Below are 14,901 nucleotides of genomic sequence, written 5' to 3' on the forward strand. Positions count from 1 at the left end.
AGGTGTCAGTGGGGCCATGATCCTTCTGAAGACTCCAAGAAAGACTCCTCCTGGCCTCTTCCTAGCTCTGGGTAGCTCCTGGCAATCCCTGGCATTCAATGTCTTTGAGCTGTGTTCTCTATTTCCGGTCTCTGCCTCTATCTTCACATGGACTTCTTCTCCATATGTCTCTTTGTGCCCTCTCATCTTCTTATAGGGAAAGAAGTCATTGGATTTAGGAACCACCCTAAATCCAGGATGATTTCATCTCAAAATCCTTAACGAATAAAGGCCCTATTTGCAATTAAGGTCACATTCTGAGGTTCTAGGTGGCCAAGTATTCAGGGGGAACATTCGACCCACTAAATCTGCCTTTGGAGAATTACAAATGCTTTGAAGGAGTGTCTGATAGGATGTGCTACATCTGGAGCTTCTCAAACACTTAGAGAGGAGAAAGAGGCTTCCCTGGGAGTCCAGAAAAGGATGGCATTTGGAGTCATCCATTTAGGCTTAAGAAGCTGCTACAAGCTGATGTTTGACATGAATTTAGTCATTTGTTCACATAATTATTAAATAGCCACTAAGTGCAGGGCACTGAGAATTCAAAGTTGAATCAAACAAGTTAGAAACCTACTGTTTAGAGACTCAAAGTCTGCCAGTTGTAATTGGCAAGACAATTACAATTCAGCTCAGTAAGCACTATGAATAGAGATATAAACAGAACAGTTCGGGAGCATCGAGTAAGGAGCATCTAATTTCATTTCATGTAAAAAGTTGTAGTTAATCTGGAGTTTGAAGGATGCATTAGAATTTATCAGGGGAAGAGAATTTCAGGAGAAAACTCATCTCTTAGGTATCTATTTATGAATAACTGTTAGCTTGGCCAAAGATGTAAGTTATTTCATGACAGGTAAAATTTAAACAAGGGCTGGCCTCGAAGTTCAGAGAGCTAGGAAAGAGAAGAGAGTGAAGAGAAGAGAAAACCTTTTTAATGGAAGTTCATCTTAGAGATTTCTCATTGTTGCAAATTCATATGTACCACACCATTCACTGGATGGACTGGAACAGTCAGGAATAAAAAGGCAATTCCACATTACAAAAAGGACAAGAAACAGAGAGGGTGAAGCTAGGTGAGAAAGTTTCCCTGACAATTTGTGTGGGGGGGTGGGGTGGGGAGGAGTACTTAGGAGGCAATGACGAACATTTTTGTCCTATAAACATGAATCCATAAATGACAGAAGGTTCTTTATCTTCCCCTCCTTTTCCCTTGTTACAGTGATTTAAATGTTCGGCTGCATAAAAAAATTTCTCATCAAGGGATTCTGGGAATTTGCTAGGGAGAAATAAACATTTTAAATAGTTTAAATTGTTTTTCTATTTGAAAACAAATGTGGTTTCATATTTCCTTTATTAAATTTATGCCCAGGAAACTATGACATCATGAACCAACACACCACTTCTTGGGATTTCATGGCCAGTGAATGATCCTCAACATTACATAGTTCCCCAGACAGGGTCCATCTCCCCAGACACATTCCCCTTTGGAAGTAAAAAATGTTAAAGCAATCCATTTTCCTCCTCTTTTCTTCCTCCTTCTCCTCTTCCTTCCCTTCTATTATCTAACCTCAAAGGTTAGAATTCTCAGGAATCTGCTCTCGGCCACTTTTGTTTTTCTCAAGCTGCACTTCCTCCACAAATGCTCTTATCACTCTCATGGCGTCAGTAATGTCTCTGCACTAACAACTCTTAGATCAATATCTCAGATCAATATCTACCAACTAGTTTTCCTCCTGAGCTCCAGACCCCACTGTTACTAGCTATCACCTCTTAGATGTCTTCCAGACCTTTAAATTAAACATATCAAGATGAAGAAACTCCTCAAGCATCCTCACCGTTCTTGCTCAAGTTTCCTTCTTAGCCAAACCTTTAATAAGTTTTCTGCCTTAAATATTTCTCAACTCTTTCTACATTTTCTCCATTCCCCACTGCTACCATCATTGTGCAAAGCATCATTATCTCCCATCATCTCTTAGCCAGTCTTTTGAAGTTTGTTTTCTTTTCCATTTAACCTATCCCCCACAGATACTATGATAATCTTCCCCATGTGACTACTGTTCTGAGATCCTTTGATGGCTTCTCAGGACAATTAGGATAAAGACCCAATCCTTGACATGGCTTATAATACCTTGCACAGCCTGATTCCAGTCTACTTTCTGGCTCCCAACCCCATTCCCTATTTTGTAGTCATTCTGAACTCTTCTTTCATTTCTGGAACATATCAATATTTTTTATATTTCAGGGCTTTTATGTTTTCTATTCATTCTGCCTCAAATATGCTTCATTTTTGGTAAACACCACACCTCACCAAATGTCTATTCCTATCAATACTTCAGGTCTTAGCTTAAATATCACCTTTTCAAAGATAGATCCAGTTGAACCTTATTATTTGTGTATTACCCATATGTACAAATTAACCTACTTGCTAAAATGTATTTGTCACCCTAAAATCAATACTCACAGTGCCTTCACAGTTATTCATGGACATGTGCAGAGTGGCAAAAAATTTGAGCTGTCTGATGCACATGTTGCCAGCTGAGGTTAAACAAGATGATACCCTGCCTCCTTGTTTCAGCTCTCACACTATGAATAAGTGTCCTTTGTGTGGTCTGTTTAGTGCTGTGGTTTTTTCTTTTTACGCTTTTTGTTGGTAATTTTGCTGCTTTAAATGCCCCCCAAGCATAGTGCTAGAGAGCTGTCTAGTGTTTCTAAGTGCAACAAGGCTGTGATGTGCCTTACAGAGAAAATAGATTTGTCTTTAGGCATGAGTTATAGTATTGATGACCATGAGTTCACTGTTAATAAATCAAGAGCTCCTAGAGAAATGGAAATAAAAACAAAAATAAATGAATGGGACCTAATGAAACTTAAAAGCTTTTGCACAGCAAAGGAAACCATAAACAAGACCAAAAGACAACCCTCAGAATGGGAGAAAATATTTGCAAATGAAGCAACTGACAAAGGATTAATCTCCAAAATTTACAAGCAGCTCATGCAGCTCAATAACCAAAATTAAACAACCCAATCCAAAAATGGGCAGAAGACCTAAATAGACATTTCTCCAAAGCAGATATACAGATTGCCAACAAACACATGAAAGAATGCTCAACATCATTAATCATTAGAGAAATGCAAATCAAAACTACAATGAGATATCATCTCACACCAGTCAGAATGGCCATCATCAAAAAATCTAGAAACAATAAATGCTGGAGAGGGTGTGGAGAAAAGGGAACACTCTTGCACTGTTGGTGGGAATGTAAACTGATACAGCCACTATGGAGAACAGTAAGGAGGTTCCTTTAAAAACTACAAATAGAACTACCATACGACCCAGCAATCCCACTACTGGGCATATACCCTGAGAAAACCCCATAATTCAAAAATAGTCATGTACCAAAATGTTCATTGCAGCTCTATTTACAGTAGCCAGGACATGGAAGCAACCTAAATGTCCATCAACAGAAGAATGGATAAAGAAGATGTGACACATATATACAATGGAATATTACTCAACCATAAAAGGAAACAAAACTGAGTTATTTGTAGTGAGGTGGATAGACCTCGAGTCTATCATACAGAGTGAAGTAAGTCAGAAGGAGAAAAACAAATACCATATGCTAATACATATATATGGAATCTAAGAAAAAAAGTGTCATGAAGAACCAAAGGGTAAGACGGGAATAAAGATACAGACCTACTAGAGCATGGACTTGAGGATATGGGGAGGGGAAAGGGTAAGCTGTGACAAAGTGAGAGAGTGGCATGGACACATATACACTACGAAACGTAAAATAGATAGCTAGTGGGAAGCAGCCGCATAGCATAGGGAGATCAGCTAGGTGGTTTGTGACCACCTAGAGGGGTGGGATAGGGAGGGTGGGAGGGAGGGAGATGCAAGAGGGAAGAGATATGGGAACATATGTATATGTATAACTGATTCACTTTGTTATAAAGCAGAAACTCACATACCATTGTAAAGCAATTATACTCCAATAAAGATGTTAAAAAAATAAATCAAGAATATATATTAGATGAAGTGTCTTTAAACAGGAACATACATAAAACAAAGTTATGTATTGACTGGTTGATGAAAATGCTGTGACCAGAGGCCTGCAGGAACCTAACCTTGTATTTTCCCTAGGAGCAGTGGTTCAGTGTTTGCAGCAACCTTAGAGTGCAAAACTATTGTGGATAATGAGAATTGGTTATATTTGATTTCTTGACTGAAATCAATATAAAAACTTGTTAGGACTTGTTAGGAATCATTAGGACTACAGTAGTAGAGGAACTGAAAGGCTCATGTTGTCTGGGAAGAGGACATGTCAGGTAGGAGGAGAAAAACAAGAAAGGGGAAACAGGCATCACTACAGGCAAACATTATCCCTGACTCCTGGAATGTTACTGCCTGACTTTCTGGAACATTTTTCTCAAATATGTGTGCCTTTGCTTTCCTAGGTAGTTTGGAAGTAGGGATACCACATGGAGCAGGAATGCCTAAGAAGACTCTGGAAAGTCTGTGATGAGAAACAGATGGGGATGGAAGGAGAAGGCAGACTTTGAAGGTGTGGTAGCAACAGGAGAAGTCATCCAAGGAACAAAGAACCAGTAGGGTTTCAGATAGTTAGTCAGGTGGAGTTAGATAAGATGGAGTTGAAGATAGCAGCCTTTGAAGGCAGGAAACAGAGATGAACTCTGATCTTGGATCAGCAATTATCTGTCTTTTATTGCTGTGAATTGAGGATGAGACGTATGGTAAGTTGAACCATTTTGGCAAGCTGAGGGAAGTCTGTAACAGTCCAGGCTGAAAATAGTCAGCCTCAAAGGTGGGAACCCTAGAAACAGGTGGCAGAGTCCAGAATTGAGAGAAGCCAGAGAGAAGTCAGTACCCTGGACAGCTACACAGCTCCAAAGGCTATAGCGTGTTTACCCAGAACTGTGGTCTTTAACACGGGCATCCTCAGTCTTTCTGGTCATCCCCTCCACCCTCACAACCCTGTGAGTGAAACTTTCATATTAAAAATGGCCCTGACACTGTCTTCCCTTCTTGGAAAAGGGATGGAGGTCATCATGGTCTACATGAAGTTCTACCATGCCCAGTTCTCTGACCTGACCAGGAGGCGATCAGGGAGCCCCTTGACCTCTGATCCCATCATGTGGTTGAACCCTAAGGGGATTGTTCAGACTGGCTGGGAATAATATTTCTTCCTTCTCAAGGTTCTAGTCCCTTTGCTTCTCTGTTGCTTCTGAGGTAGGGGCTGTGGCAGAACAGAATTAAAGGCCCTGGTATTTCTCAGCTCTCTCCTGGGAGTGGGGGAGGGGTGGAGTCTCAACTAAGCTAAGATTTAGTGAGTCTCCACTGTGCCACAGGCACCTTTGTAGGCAGTTATGAAAATAAATATGAATGAGCCATGGCCCCTGCTCTCAAGAGTAATGCCTTGCCAGGGTGTGTTGGCAGTCCAGAGATAAAATGTGCTTCTTTCTGATTAGGACAGGGACACACTTCCCAGGAATATACTTCCTAAACTATGGTTTGCCTCTGGCGTGGACACTGCAACAGGAAACTGTATGCATGGATATTAGGGTAGACAAACCCCATCCCCACCCACCCTCATCAATCTGGTCTGTCAAATCACTCTAATTAGGCTTGTGGTGACACACACAATGGGGTTCAGTGCTTTTACTGAGCCCCTGGCATCTTGATCAAACACTGAAGTGATGGTCTTGACTGAGTGATCCATTTGTGGAGTGTCATGGGCAGCGGCTCATCTTGATCTTATGAACTGTCTGGGGCAGGAGATGATCTTAATAATTTGGCTCTTGTTGTTAAGCCAGACTTTCGACCACCGGCCAACCTTCTACTAGTTCTAAAACAATCATAATGGATGGTGAGAGAGTGAGAGAATTCAGGGGTCTTTGTTTTGTTTCCTTATTGGGAAAGAGTCCAGATTCATTAGGGATATTTTGAGAATATTTTGCAAGTATGTTTCTTTCCATAGACATATAAGGACACTGAATGAACAGGAGAGGAATAAGCAAGCAGCCCCTTCCACTTTTCTGGAGAAGTCATCCTCCCCCTATACCCTGACAATAAACATGTATGGGGGAGAAGAGAGGTAGAAGAAGCTGTCCTCGTCTCCTCATCTGCTTTTTTGACCTGTTGGCACAGTGGCTGGTGAGGGTGCACAATGGAACTGGCAGGTAGGGCTGGTATCCCAGAACAGGCATCAGAAGACCTGGATTTGAGTTTTGGCTGTGTCTCTTTCTTGCTGTGTGATTCTGAGTAAGTTGTTCAAACTTCACAGGGCCTCAGTATTCCTTGGTTGTAGAAAAGAGAGATAATTCAGTGCTTTTGTTGCAGGAATTCACAAGATTGTTGTAAGGGTCAAATGTTTGTATCTTTCATATTTAACAGAGCAGTAGGACCACAGTGAATGCTGTAAATGTTCACTCAATGAATGACTGAATGGGTACACTGAGATTTGAAAACGGAGGGCTGTGCACATCTTCATTAGATTATTGCTCTGAAGACTGAGTACTTTCTCTGTGCTTAATCAGAGCTTATCCCATGGTATTGAAAAATTTTTACTGTTTAACCCATGTTAAAGCTGCCAAGTTGGGCTTCATCAGATACCATGACAGACATATTGGTCCTCTGTCAGGATTTGGAAGAAGTAAGGACAAATGCAACACTCAGGACACCTCTGGGCCACTCCTGGGGGAAACTCAGGAAAGACTGGAGAACGATTTGAGTGAATAGCTTTGTTGAGGCCAGTTTCAATGGAAGACAAGAGGGTGAGTTCAAACACATAAACTAAGAAAGTAATGTGTCTCAAGGAGGTGAAATGTAGTATTTAACAACTCTTTTCTAATTATATAATGTGTAACATAAAGACCCAAAGCCAGAAAAAAATGTTCAGAGTGGCCTGAAGACAACAAAAGGATAATGAAAAAATTCAGCACAATGACAGATATGACAAAGTATTCTTTAGGTATTTTGAAGTTAAAAATAAATGTCTTGCTTGGCTTATAGTCTATCCCATCATTCATATTTATAAGTGAATTTGACTAATTTTAGACTAGCTATTATAAATAAACAAACATAATCCTTTATAGAAAATCCATGGGAAGTGAATTTGGTGATGTAGCCCTTCTTTTCTTAATTTTTAAATCTGAACTAAGTAGAATTAATGCCCCAACATAACAGAAAATTAAGAGCTACTCAACACCCCGAGGGGCAGGGGGGAGCAGGAGGAACTAAAATTTGCCCAGAAACATTGGCTTTCTAACTGATGGAACAGTCAAAATGGTGGCAATCGGGCCTCCCTGGTGGCGCAGTGGTTAAGAATCCACCTGCCAGTGCAGGGGAAACGGGTTCCAGCCCTGGTCCAGGAAGATCCCACATGCCGTGGAGCAACTAAGCCCGTGCGCCACAACTACTGAGCCTGCGCTCTAGAGTCCGCAAGCCACAACTACTGAGCCCACGTGCCGCAACTACTGAAGCCCGTGTGCCTAGAGCCTGTGCTCTGCTACAAGATAAGCCACCGCAATGAGAAGCCTGCACACTACAATGAAGAGTAACCCCTACTCGCCACAACTAGAGAAAGCCTGCGCTCAGCAACAAAGACCCAACGCAGCCAAAAATAAATAAAATTTTTTAAAATGGTGGCAATCAACTACTTTCGGTTCCCGTCACCCTGCTGTAGAAGGGTCCACATGCTGCCAGGGAGACAGGGTGGGGCTCAGGTGGAGAGCTGAGGCCTGCCCTCCCTCCCACCCTGAGCTACCTTTGTTGTCGTGCCAGACCCTCAGCTTGCAGAGGTGGCCCAGGCTCAGCATGTTGGAAAAGTTGAATGTATCGGTGCTGTTCCGCTCGAACTTGTTCCAGTTGGCAGATTGCTTCAGGGCCAAGGTCCCGCTGTCCCCATTCTCCCCAAAGATGATGATGAACACATTGGCGTCGGTGCCCGCTCCTGGGGTGCACAAGACAAGGGCTCTGGGTGCTGGACTTTGTGAATCATGGCTCTCTTGTTCTGGCCTCACTCTTGGGATCCTGGGAGGAGCCAGGGGGGCACATGGGCAAGTTCAGAGTCATCGAGGCCAGGGGTGAGGTCGGAAAGGGCTGGTCAGTGTCATAGGGCTCCCAACTCTATCCTTCATCTCACCTCTGTGGCTTGTAAATGCTGTTGGGCTAACTGGGATCTGGTTACCAAGTGTGAATGGTTTGGTACAAGAACTCACCTAGTTTGGGGGAAATACACCCATAGTTAAACATGTGCCGTGTAAACTGGCTTTACAGTTTAGAAATAAACTCCCTCCTGTAAAATGTGAAAGTTCCTTGTTCCCAAATCTGCCTCTGGTTGACATTCTACACTAGAGCTTCACATCATTTGCTTAAGCCAAATAGAGGTATTGACCCCACTTGAAAAGAAAAGGCTTCTGGGAAAGGTCACTCTTTGAAGATTTTCTGATACACACCCTGTGGTTCAAAATGAAGTTATTGTTTTCTGAGAGCACATCATGAAGGGATGAGGGACTCGAAAACTGTGAACACTTGGAACTTTAAGCGAAGAGAGTGAAGGCTTCGCTCTGAGGAGGAAAGGAAGAAGGGAGGTGCCAGAAAAACCTCTGCCAGCTGTCCTGACCCATCACGTATGCCGGAGATGCTTCATTTCTTTGGCTGAATGCTTCTCTGTTGAAAATGTAAGCTACCAGGGCCAACAAGGGGCTCTCTCACTAGCCATTTATAAGTAGTGTGAGTGAGTTTGCCAGATTCCTTGCACCGGCTGCTGGGGAACAGGCTTGGTATAGGGGAGGGGAGGCAGGAGGCATTGCTTTCCTCTCAGCTGCTGGCCTTTGAGCACGCTCGTACTTTTGCTTGGAAGGCCCCTCCTGTGGGGTCCCCTCTGCCTCACCGGCTTCTGTTGGTCTTTCTGGGCCAGACTTTGGCACCACCTCTGGGAAGCTCTCCATGACCCTTGCCTCTGATCTCAGGCTAGGCAAGGTGCCCTCCTCTGGGTTCCCAGCACCTGTGCCAACTTCTGTCACAGCCTCACTGTCCTTGCTGCCCTCGAATGTCAGTCACACACAGGCTCAGGGACTTATCCCATCCTAAGACCCCAGGCCAAAGCTGGCACACAGCAGATGGCGGCCAAGCACAGGGATGTGGGAAGGAACCCAAGGGCATCCAAGATGCATGGCACCCGGGTGAGGGGTGTCAGGAGGCAGCAGGAGAACAGAGGGCCTCTGAGCCAAGCTCCTGCACCGTTTTCAAAAGTGCTGACGGGGGGCTTCCCTGGTGGCGCAGTGGTTGAGAGTCCGCCTGCCGATGCAGGGGACATGGGTTCGTGCCCCGGTCTGGGAAGATCCCACATGCCGCAGAGCGGCTGGACCCGTGAGCCATGGCCGCTGAGCCTGCGCGTCCGGAGCCTGTGCTCCGCAACGGGAGAGGCCACAGCAGTGAGAGGCCCGCGTTCCGCAAAAAAAAAAAAAAGTGCTGACGATATGGCCTGATGACGTTCTCCCTCACTTCCCTGAGCCAGGAAGGACAGAGCCAAGTCTGTCACTGGGAGGAATACTTCGTTCAGGCAGGAGGCGGCACACTGTGGAAAGGAGCTGGCCTAACTTTTGGAAGGCCATCCAGAGAAAAATGTCTTGACCAGAGCCCAGGACCTGAGCCAGAATTTAAGGAGGGGCAGGGTTAGTGGCAGGGGGCGGGTATAGGAGAAGGGAGGGACCCACTGACTCACCCAGGATGTCACTGGTCTTCACTGAGACGGTATAGGAAGTCCACTCCATCATCTCCTCCCCGTCGATGACGGCACACATCTCACACACCAGGGTCTTCTTGCCCTTCCGCTGGGACAGCCAGTCTCCGTAGTAGAACATGGTCAGGTCTCCAGTGTTCATGTTTTTCAGGAGGATCTGGGGGAGAGGGGTCAGTGTGGGAGTACCTCCCTCACCTCTGCCAGCTGCCCACCCGCTATGCAGCCCCCTCATCTGGACCCCCGGGACCCATAATCCCAGACCTGAGATAAGTTCTTCTGATTTAGACTCGAGGCATGAGGAAAGGGTCCTCTCCAGGAAAAGACCCTGCCCCGCGGGCCTGGCACAGGGTCTGAAGCCCCTGTCATGACTACCCTCACTTAGGGAGTTGGAAATGGGCAATTCGTCTAAATATATTTCCGAGAGGTGCCCATCACGGTGCATGAGAAATGTTTGCTGAATGAATGACAGAAGAACAGACCAACCAAACCACTGTCAGCCACAGACCCCTGGAACTGTGTACCCAAGTTCGCCAGATTGTCCTTGGTGGGAGCACCATACTGTTGGCTCAAGAAAAATCTGGGGGCTTCCCTGGTGGCGCAGTGGTTGAGAGTCTGCCTGCCAATGCAGGGGACGTGGGTTCGTGCCCCGGTCCAGGAGGATCCCACATGCCCCGGAGCGGCTGGGCCCGTGAGCCACGGCTGCTGGGCCTGCGCGTCCGGAGCCTGTGCTCCACAATGAGAGAGGCCACAACAGTGAGAGGCCCACGTACCGCAAAAAAAAAAAAAAAAAAAAAGAAAAATCTGCTAAAGGCTGGACAGGTGAGCAGAGCCTGAGGGGACTTGGAACAGATGGCCTTTGATGGAGGAGGGATGAGAGGATGACTCAGAGGGGAGCACTGGCCCAAGATGGAAGAAGAGGCAGCCAGCTAACCGTGATCACAGGGGCACCGGAAGCTGCCTTGCCGTTGGTCTAATGTTCCCACCATTGGAGCTTTGCCGTCCCAGTTCCCGCTCCCCTCTCACCCCTCCCAACTCGCTTCCTCCAGGAAGCCCACACCCTGTCTCTGTCCACACTGCACTGACAGGGCAGGCTGTACGCCTTGGCAGCTGGTTCAGTTTTGACTGGACTCAAATAAATAAAACTACGTTGCCTGATTAATTCACACCAAAGGGTGTATTGATTATCTGGGCCAGGTCCGCATAACAACCCTTTAAGGTGACATTTGCACTTTAACAAGGCCCACTGACAGCCCAAAGGAGCAGGAAGAGGGGGTGGGCAGTGGGTGGAAGGGAGGGTGAGGGTCCAGCCATGTTACCCTCTCCAGGAACCACTCGGGCCGGCTGCCCAGGCCATCAATTCGGATCCGCATCTTGGTGAACGGGGCGATGTCCAGAATCTCCATGATGAAGGTGTCATTCTGCTCCCGCTCAAATCTGGGGGTGGAGAGGAGGGGCATGAAGAAGGGAGGCTGGCCATGGTGAGAGGGCGAGGTCGTGCCAGAGACCAGATTCAGGGTAAGGAGAGAAGAAGAGGCCTCTCAGCTCCCAGTGACTCCCCACTAGCCTGTCTCTTGTGCCCCAGACGTGTTCCCAAAAGACTGGGTTAAGTGAGTTGCTGGTAGATAAGGTCCTGAATCAAGAGGTACCAGTTCTGGGTCCTAATCTCATTCTGCTAACCACATGGAATAGTCCCGGCTCCTCTCTGGGACGTGGTTTCCTCATCTGTAGTCTAGGGAAAATGACACTGGCCCGGCAATCTCATAAAACTGTCATGAGGACCAAATGGATGTGAAATCAACTTAACATGTGAAAAGAATTCCATACCTGCAAAGCTTTAAATGAGACTCTATGAGTGACCTGGCTGCCATGAATGGTGGGGCAAGTTGTGCACAACTCTAGAGAGTGCTGTTCACTTTTTTCTGTACAGAATATGCATAACTGAAGGCAGTGGCCCTAGGTTGGGTAATACTACTAATAACTGTAAAATGGCAGTTAACGTTGCTTTTGTTGCTATTACTATTTTTCTACCGAATGACCGCATCATCTCAGAGACGCTCTATCTTTATTTCTTACTGCTCTTCCCACAGTGCTGCATGCAAAACGTGACCTTCAGTGCTGACATTGCTTGACTGCTCACTAATTCCAGATGCTGCTGCTGCTAAGCCCCTGGGGGTAACGCAGGTATCACTGAAGATATGACACTGCATGGCAATTTTATGCTTCCTTGAACAAAACATACTTTTAAAAACAGAGGCCACAGCCAGTGGGAGCTGGGACTGCAAATGCTGCAAACTGAGAACTAACTACCCCTCGTCTTCAAGACAGCAGTGGAACAGAGGCCTAATCCCCTTGATAACTTGCTTATGTGCACTTTATGATTATTAGAAGTAAAAACACTCTCCCGGAAGTCTGCCCTAAATCCCTCCTGCTCTAGTTTAAACTGTCTGTCCCTCTGGTCACGTGGGAACTGGAAGGCGGTGCTCACAAACTCCCCTGTCAAGCTCATCTCACATAGAGGAGATTCTCTCAAATAATCTTTCAACTCATTGATTCCTTACTCTTGCCAGGTGTATAATTTTGCAGAACAAAGGAACTTTAGAAATCTGTGCTTTGTAGTTTTTTAAAAATTTTTGCCCTTTGAATTTAGCTAAATATCTCCCTTTTATGGAGATTTTATGGTGGGGCAGGTGTAAGGAAAAAGGGGGAGAGAAATAAGCTTTTCTTTTAGAAAACCGAAGACTGGGTTACAGTTGCCCCCTCACCCTCCATTAAAGGCTAAACCCCGATCACACCTGGATAGACCCCTCTCCTCAGGGTAAAAGGCCTGCATCCGAAAGGAAAGCCCCTCATTGGCCCTCATTCCTCCACAGCTCACCAGCCACATTTTTCCTGCTGCTCCGAGCCCCTCGAGACATCCCAGTTGCCACGAGAGAGAGCCACCACACTGAGGGGCCCCCGCTGGAGAAGTGGTCAGCCTCTGAGTCAGGCCCCCTTGCCTCTGGCTCAGAAGGATGGGGCTGCTGAAGTGGCCCGGGCTTTGCCCTGCTCATCCACCTGAAGGAGCTCAGCAGCTTTAGCTACCCCTCACTCGCTTCCTGTTATCCCTTCTTTCTGTTCTCCACCCCATCAAAGGCTGTCCTTGGGAATCGGCCTAGCGCCCACTCACTCACCCGTCTCTGTGATGGAAGACAGCCCAAGGCTAACCAAACCCAAAGCCTTAGGCTGGAAGGGCCAGTATTTAATGGAAAAGTTTTAGACATTGTTAAGAAGCTGGGGAAGACTTATGGGTAGGGAGCCTGGGGAGGGGGTGGCTGGAAGATAGGGAAGAAGGTTATGGGGTTCAAAGCCAGCCTCCCTGGGGCAGCGGCTCGGGCACTTTGCCTCTGTGCATCTTAGAGGTAGGGCTGGGGCTCCCAGAGTTGGCTGGGATCAGAGGCTCACCCGTAGCTTCATGTTAGACCCAGGCCCTTCCAGCACCAGTGGCCATCTAGCCCATGTTCCATCCCACAGCAACTGGGGGCAGCTCTGTCCCTCTAAGGACAGCATTGGCCAACCCTTACTAAGTCGGCCCAGCTCTGCCCCAAGAGCCAATTGTTTAATTGTCAACCGTTTGGCCAAGCTCGGTGCCTCTACAGTCTCCCCTCCCCAGGCCCCTGCAGTGGCCACCAGACCTCTCTTCTCCAGGCCCGAAGTGCTCATCAGCACAATGTTAGAGAATAAGTTTGCATTGTTTTAAGCCACTAGGTTTGTAGTAAATTTTTGTCATAACCTCGGGAAACTAACACAGACCCAAGTGGCAAGAATGTGCACTTCGGGACTGTAGGAGGGGCAGATGAGAGACCCAGCACAGAGAGAACTCCAGGCACTGGTGAGTAGCAGCAGGACTGCCTCAGCGGTGGTGTAGGTGTCCACAGGTGCTGATGTGACTGAGGGGTAAAAGGCAGAGCCCACAGGCCCTGGCTCCTCTGAACCGGGCTCCTCAGGGACCAATAAGATCATTGAACTTGCTGCCCAGCAGGGAGCTGCATCAACCCGTCTGCATCCGTATCTCATGAGCATCCTTGCCTTGGTTTGAGAGTAGATCAAAGTTAAAGAAATCTCAAACAGATTCTAAATCTCTACCATCCTCAAATGCCATGATCAGGCCCAGCACATGTTCAAATCTTCCAGTGTCCCTTTAAAGGGCAGCCTCTGAGTTGAAGATGATGTGTCAAGAGGGGTCACCCAGCAGTGGGTGCTAGGACTTTCCAACTGCCTGATCTTTCAAAGGCACCCGTCCCTGGAACTCAGCCCGCTTGCCTCTTCTCTCAGACTACCACCATTCCCACTCAGCCCTGAGACCTCCCTCCAAGCCTGACCAACTCCAGGAGCCTCCCCACCAGCTCCCCTGCCCATGAAGTCCCCAAAGATGGGCCCTTTCCATTCTCAGAGCTTTATCACTAACCAGGTAGTGTGAGACCTAAGTGAGAAAGATATGAAGGAAAGATTCAAAACTTACAAGCTATTACAGGCTAAGCCCAGGCCACCACCACTGGTGGCTCCCAAATGCCTCCTGAAGTGGCAACTGGAAAGCCATCTGGGCTCTGCCTTCCATCTGAGTTCTCTTGAGCTGAGTCTCTTCTCATCTTCTTTGCACTAAGGGTTAGTGGAAGCCAGGGGGCCATCCGGAAGGGCAAAGCCAACAGAACTCTGAGAATCTGGTTTGCTTCCAGACCAAAGAATTTCCCAGTTTATGGGGTCTCCAATGGGCCTAGGAATGATTCCTTACAGGTACTTACTTCCCTCTAGAGAAAAACCGCATCTATTTGCCTAAAAATAGCCCCTACATCCATTAGAAACTAATTGCCTCAAGTTCCACTGTTAGACAGTCATTCCTTGGGTTTAAGCATTACCTTTTGAAGGCATCATTTTTTTTGAATGCTACATCCATTCACGACCATCTCACTGTGAATTAATTTACCAGAACAGTTTCCCCCAAAGTGGCAAGACAACAAGTTGGGGACTTTAGCTGGGGAGTGGGGTTGAGGGAATTGCTATCAAATTTGGACTCTGGGTATAGCATTTTACAACAGGGGCGCTGCAGCAGGCAAACCTACAC

The 14,901-nt window shown here is 46.6% G+C and overlaps 1 protein-coding gene across 2 annotated transcripts in view; it reads right to left on the reverse strand.

Annotated features, from left to right (window-relative positions):
• LOXHD1 (lipoxygenase homology PLAT domains 1) overlaps nucleotides 1-14,901 on the reverse strand; it is a 204,147-nt gene that overhangs the window by 21,672 nt on the left and 167,574 nt on the right. For both annotated transcript variants that reach the window (XM_060119180.1, XM_060119179.1), the window contains 3 exons: nucleotides 11,120-11,237; nucleotides 9,786-9,960; nucleotides 7,824-8,009 (listed from right to left, as the gene is read on the reverse strand). In XM_060119180.1, coding sequence (XP_059975163.1) covers nucleotides 7,824-8,009; nucleotides 9,786-9,960; nucleotides 11,120-11,237 — 479 coding nt within the window. The remainder of the gene's footprint in view (nucleotides 1-7,823; nucleotides 8,010-9,785; nucleotides 9,961-11,119; nucleotides 11,238-14,901) is intronic.

Source organism: Mesoplodon densirostris, chromosome 15 (assembly GCF_025265405.1).
Source record: "Mesoplodon densirostris isolate mMesDen1 chromosome 15, mMesDen1 primary haplotype, whole genome shotgun sequence".
Taxonomy (NCBI): Eukaryota; Metazoa; Chordata; class Mammalia; order Artiodactyla; family Ziphiidae; genus Mesoplodon; species Mesoplodon densirostris.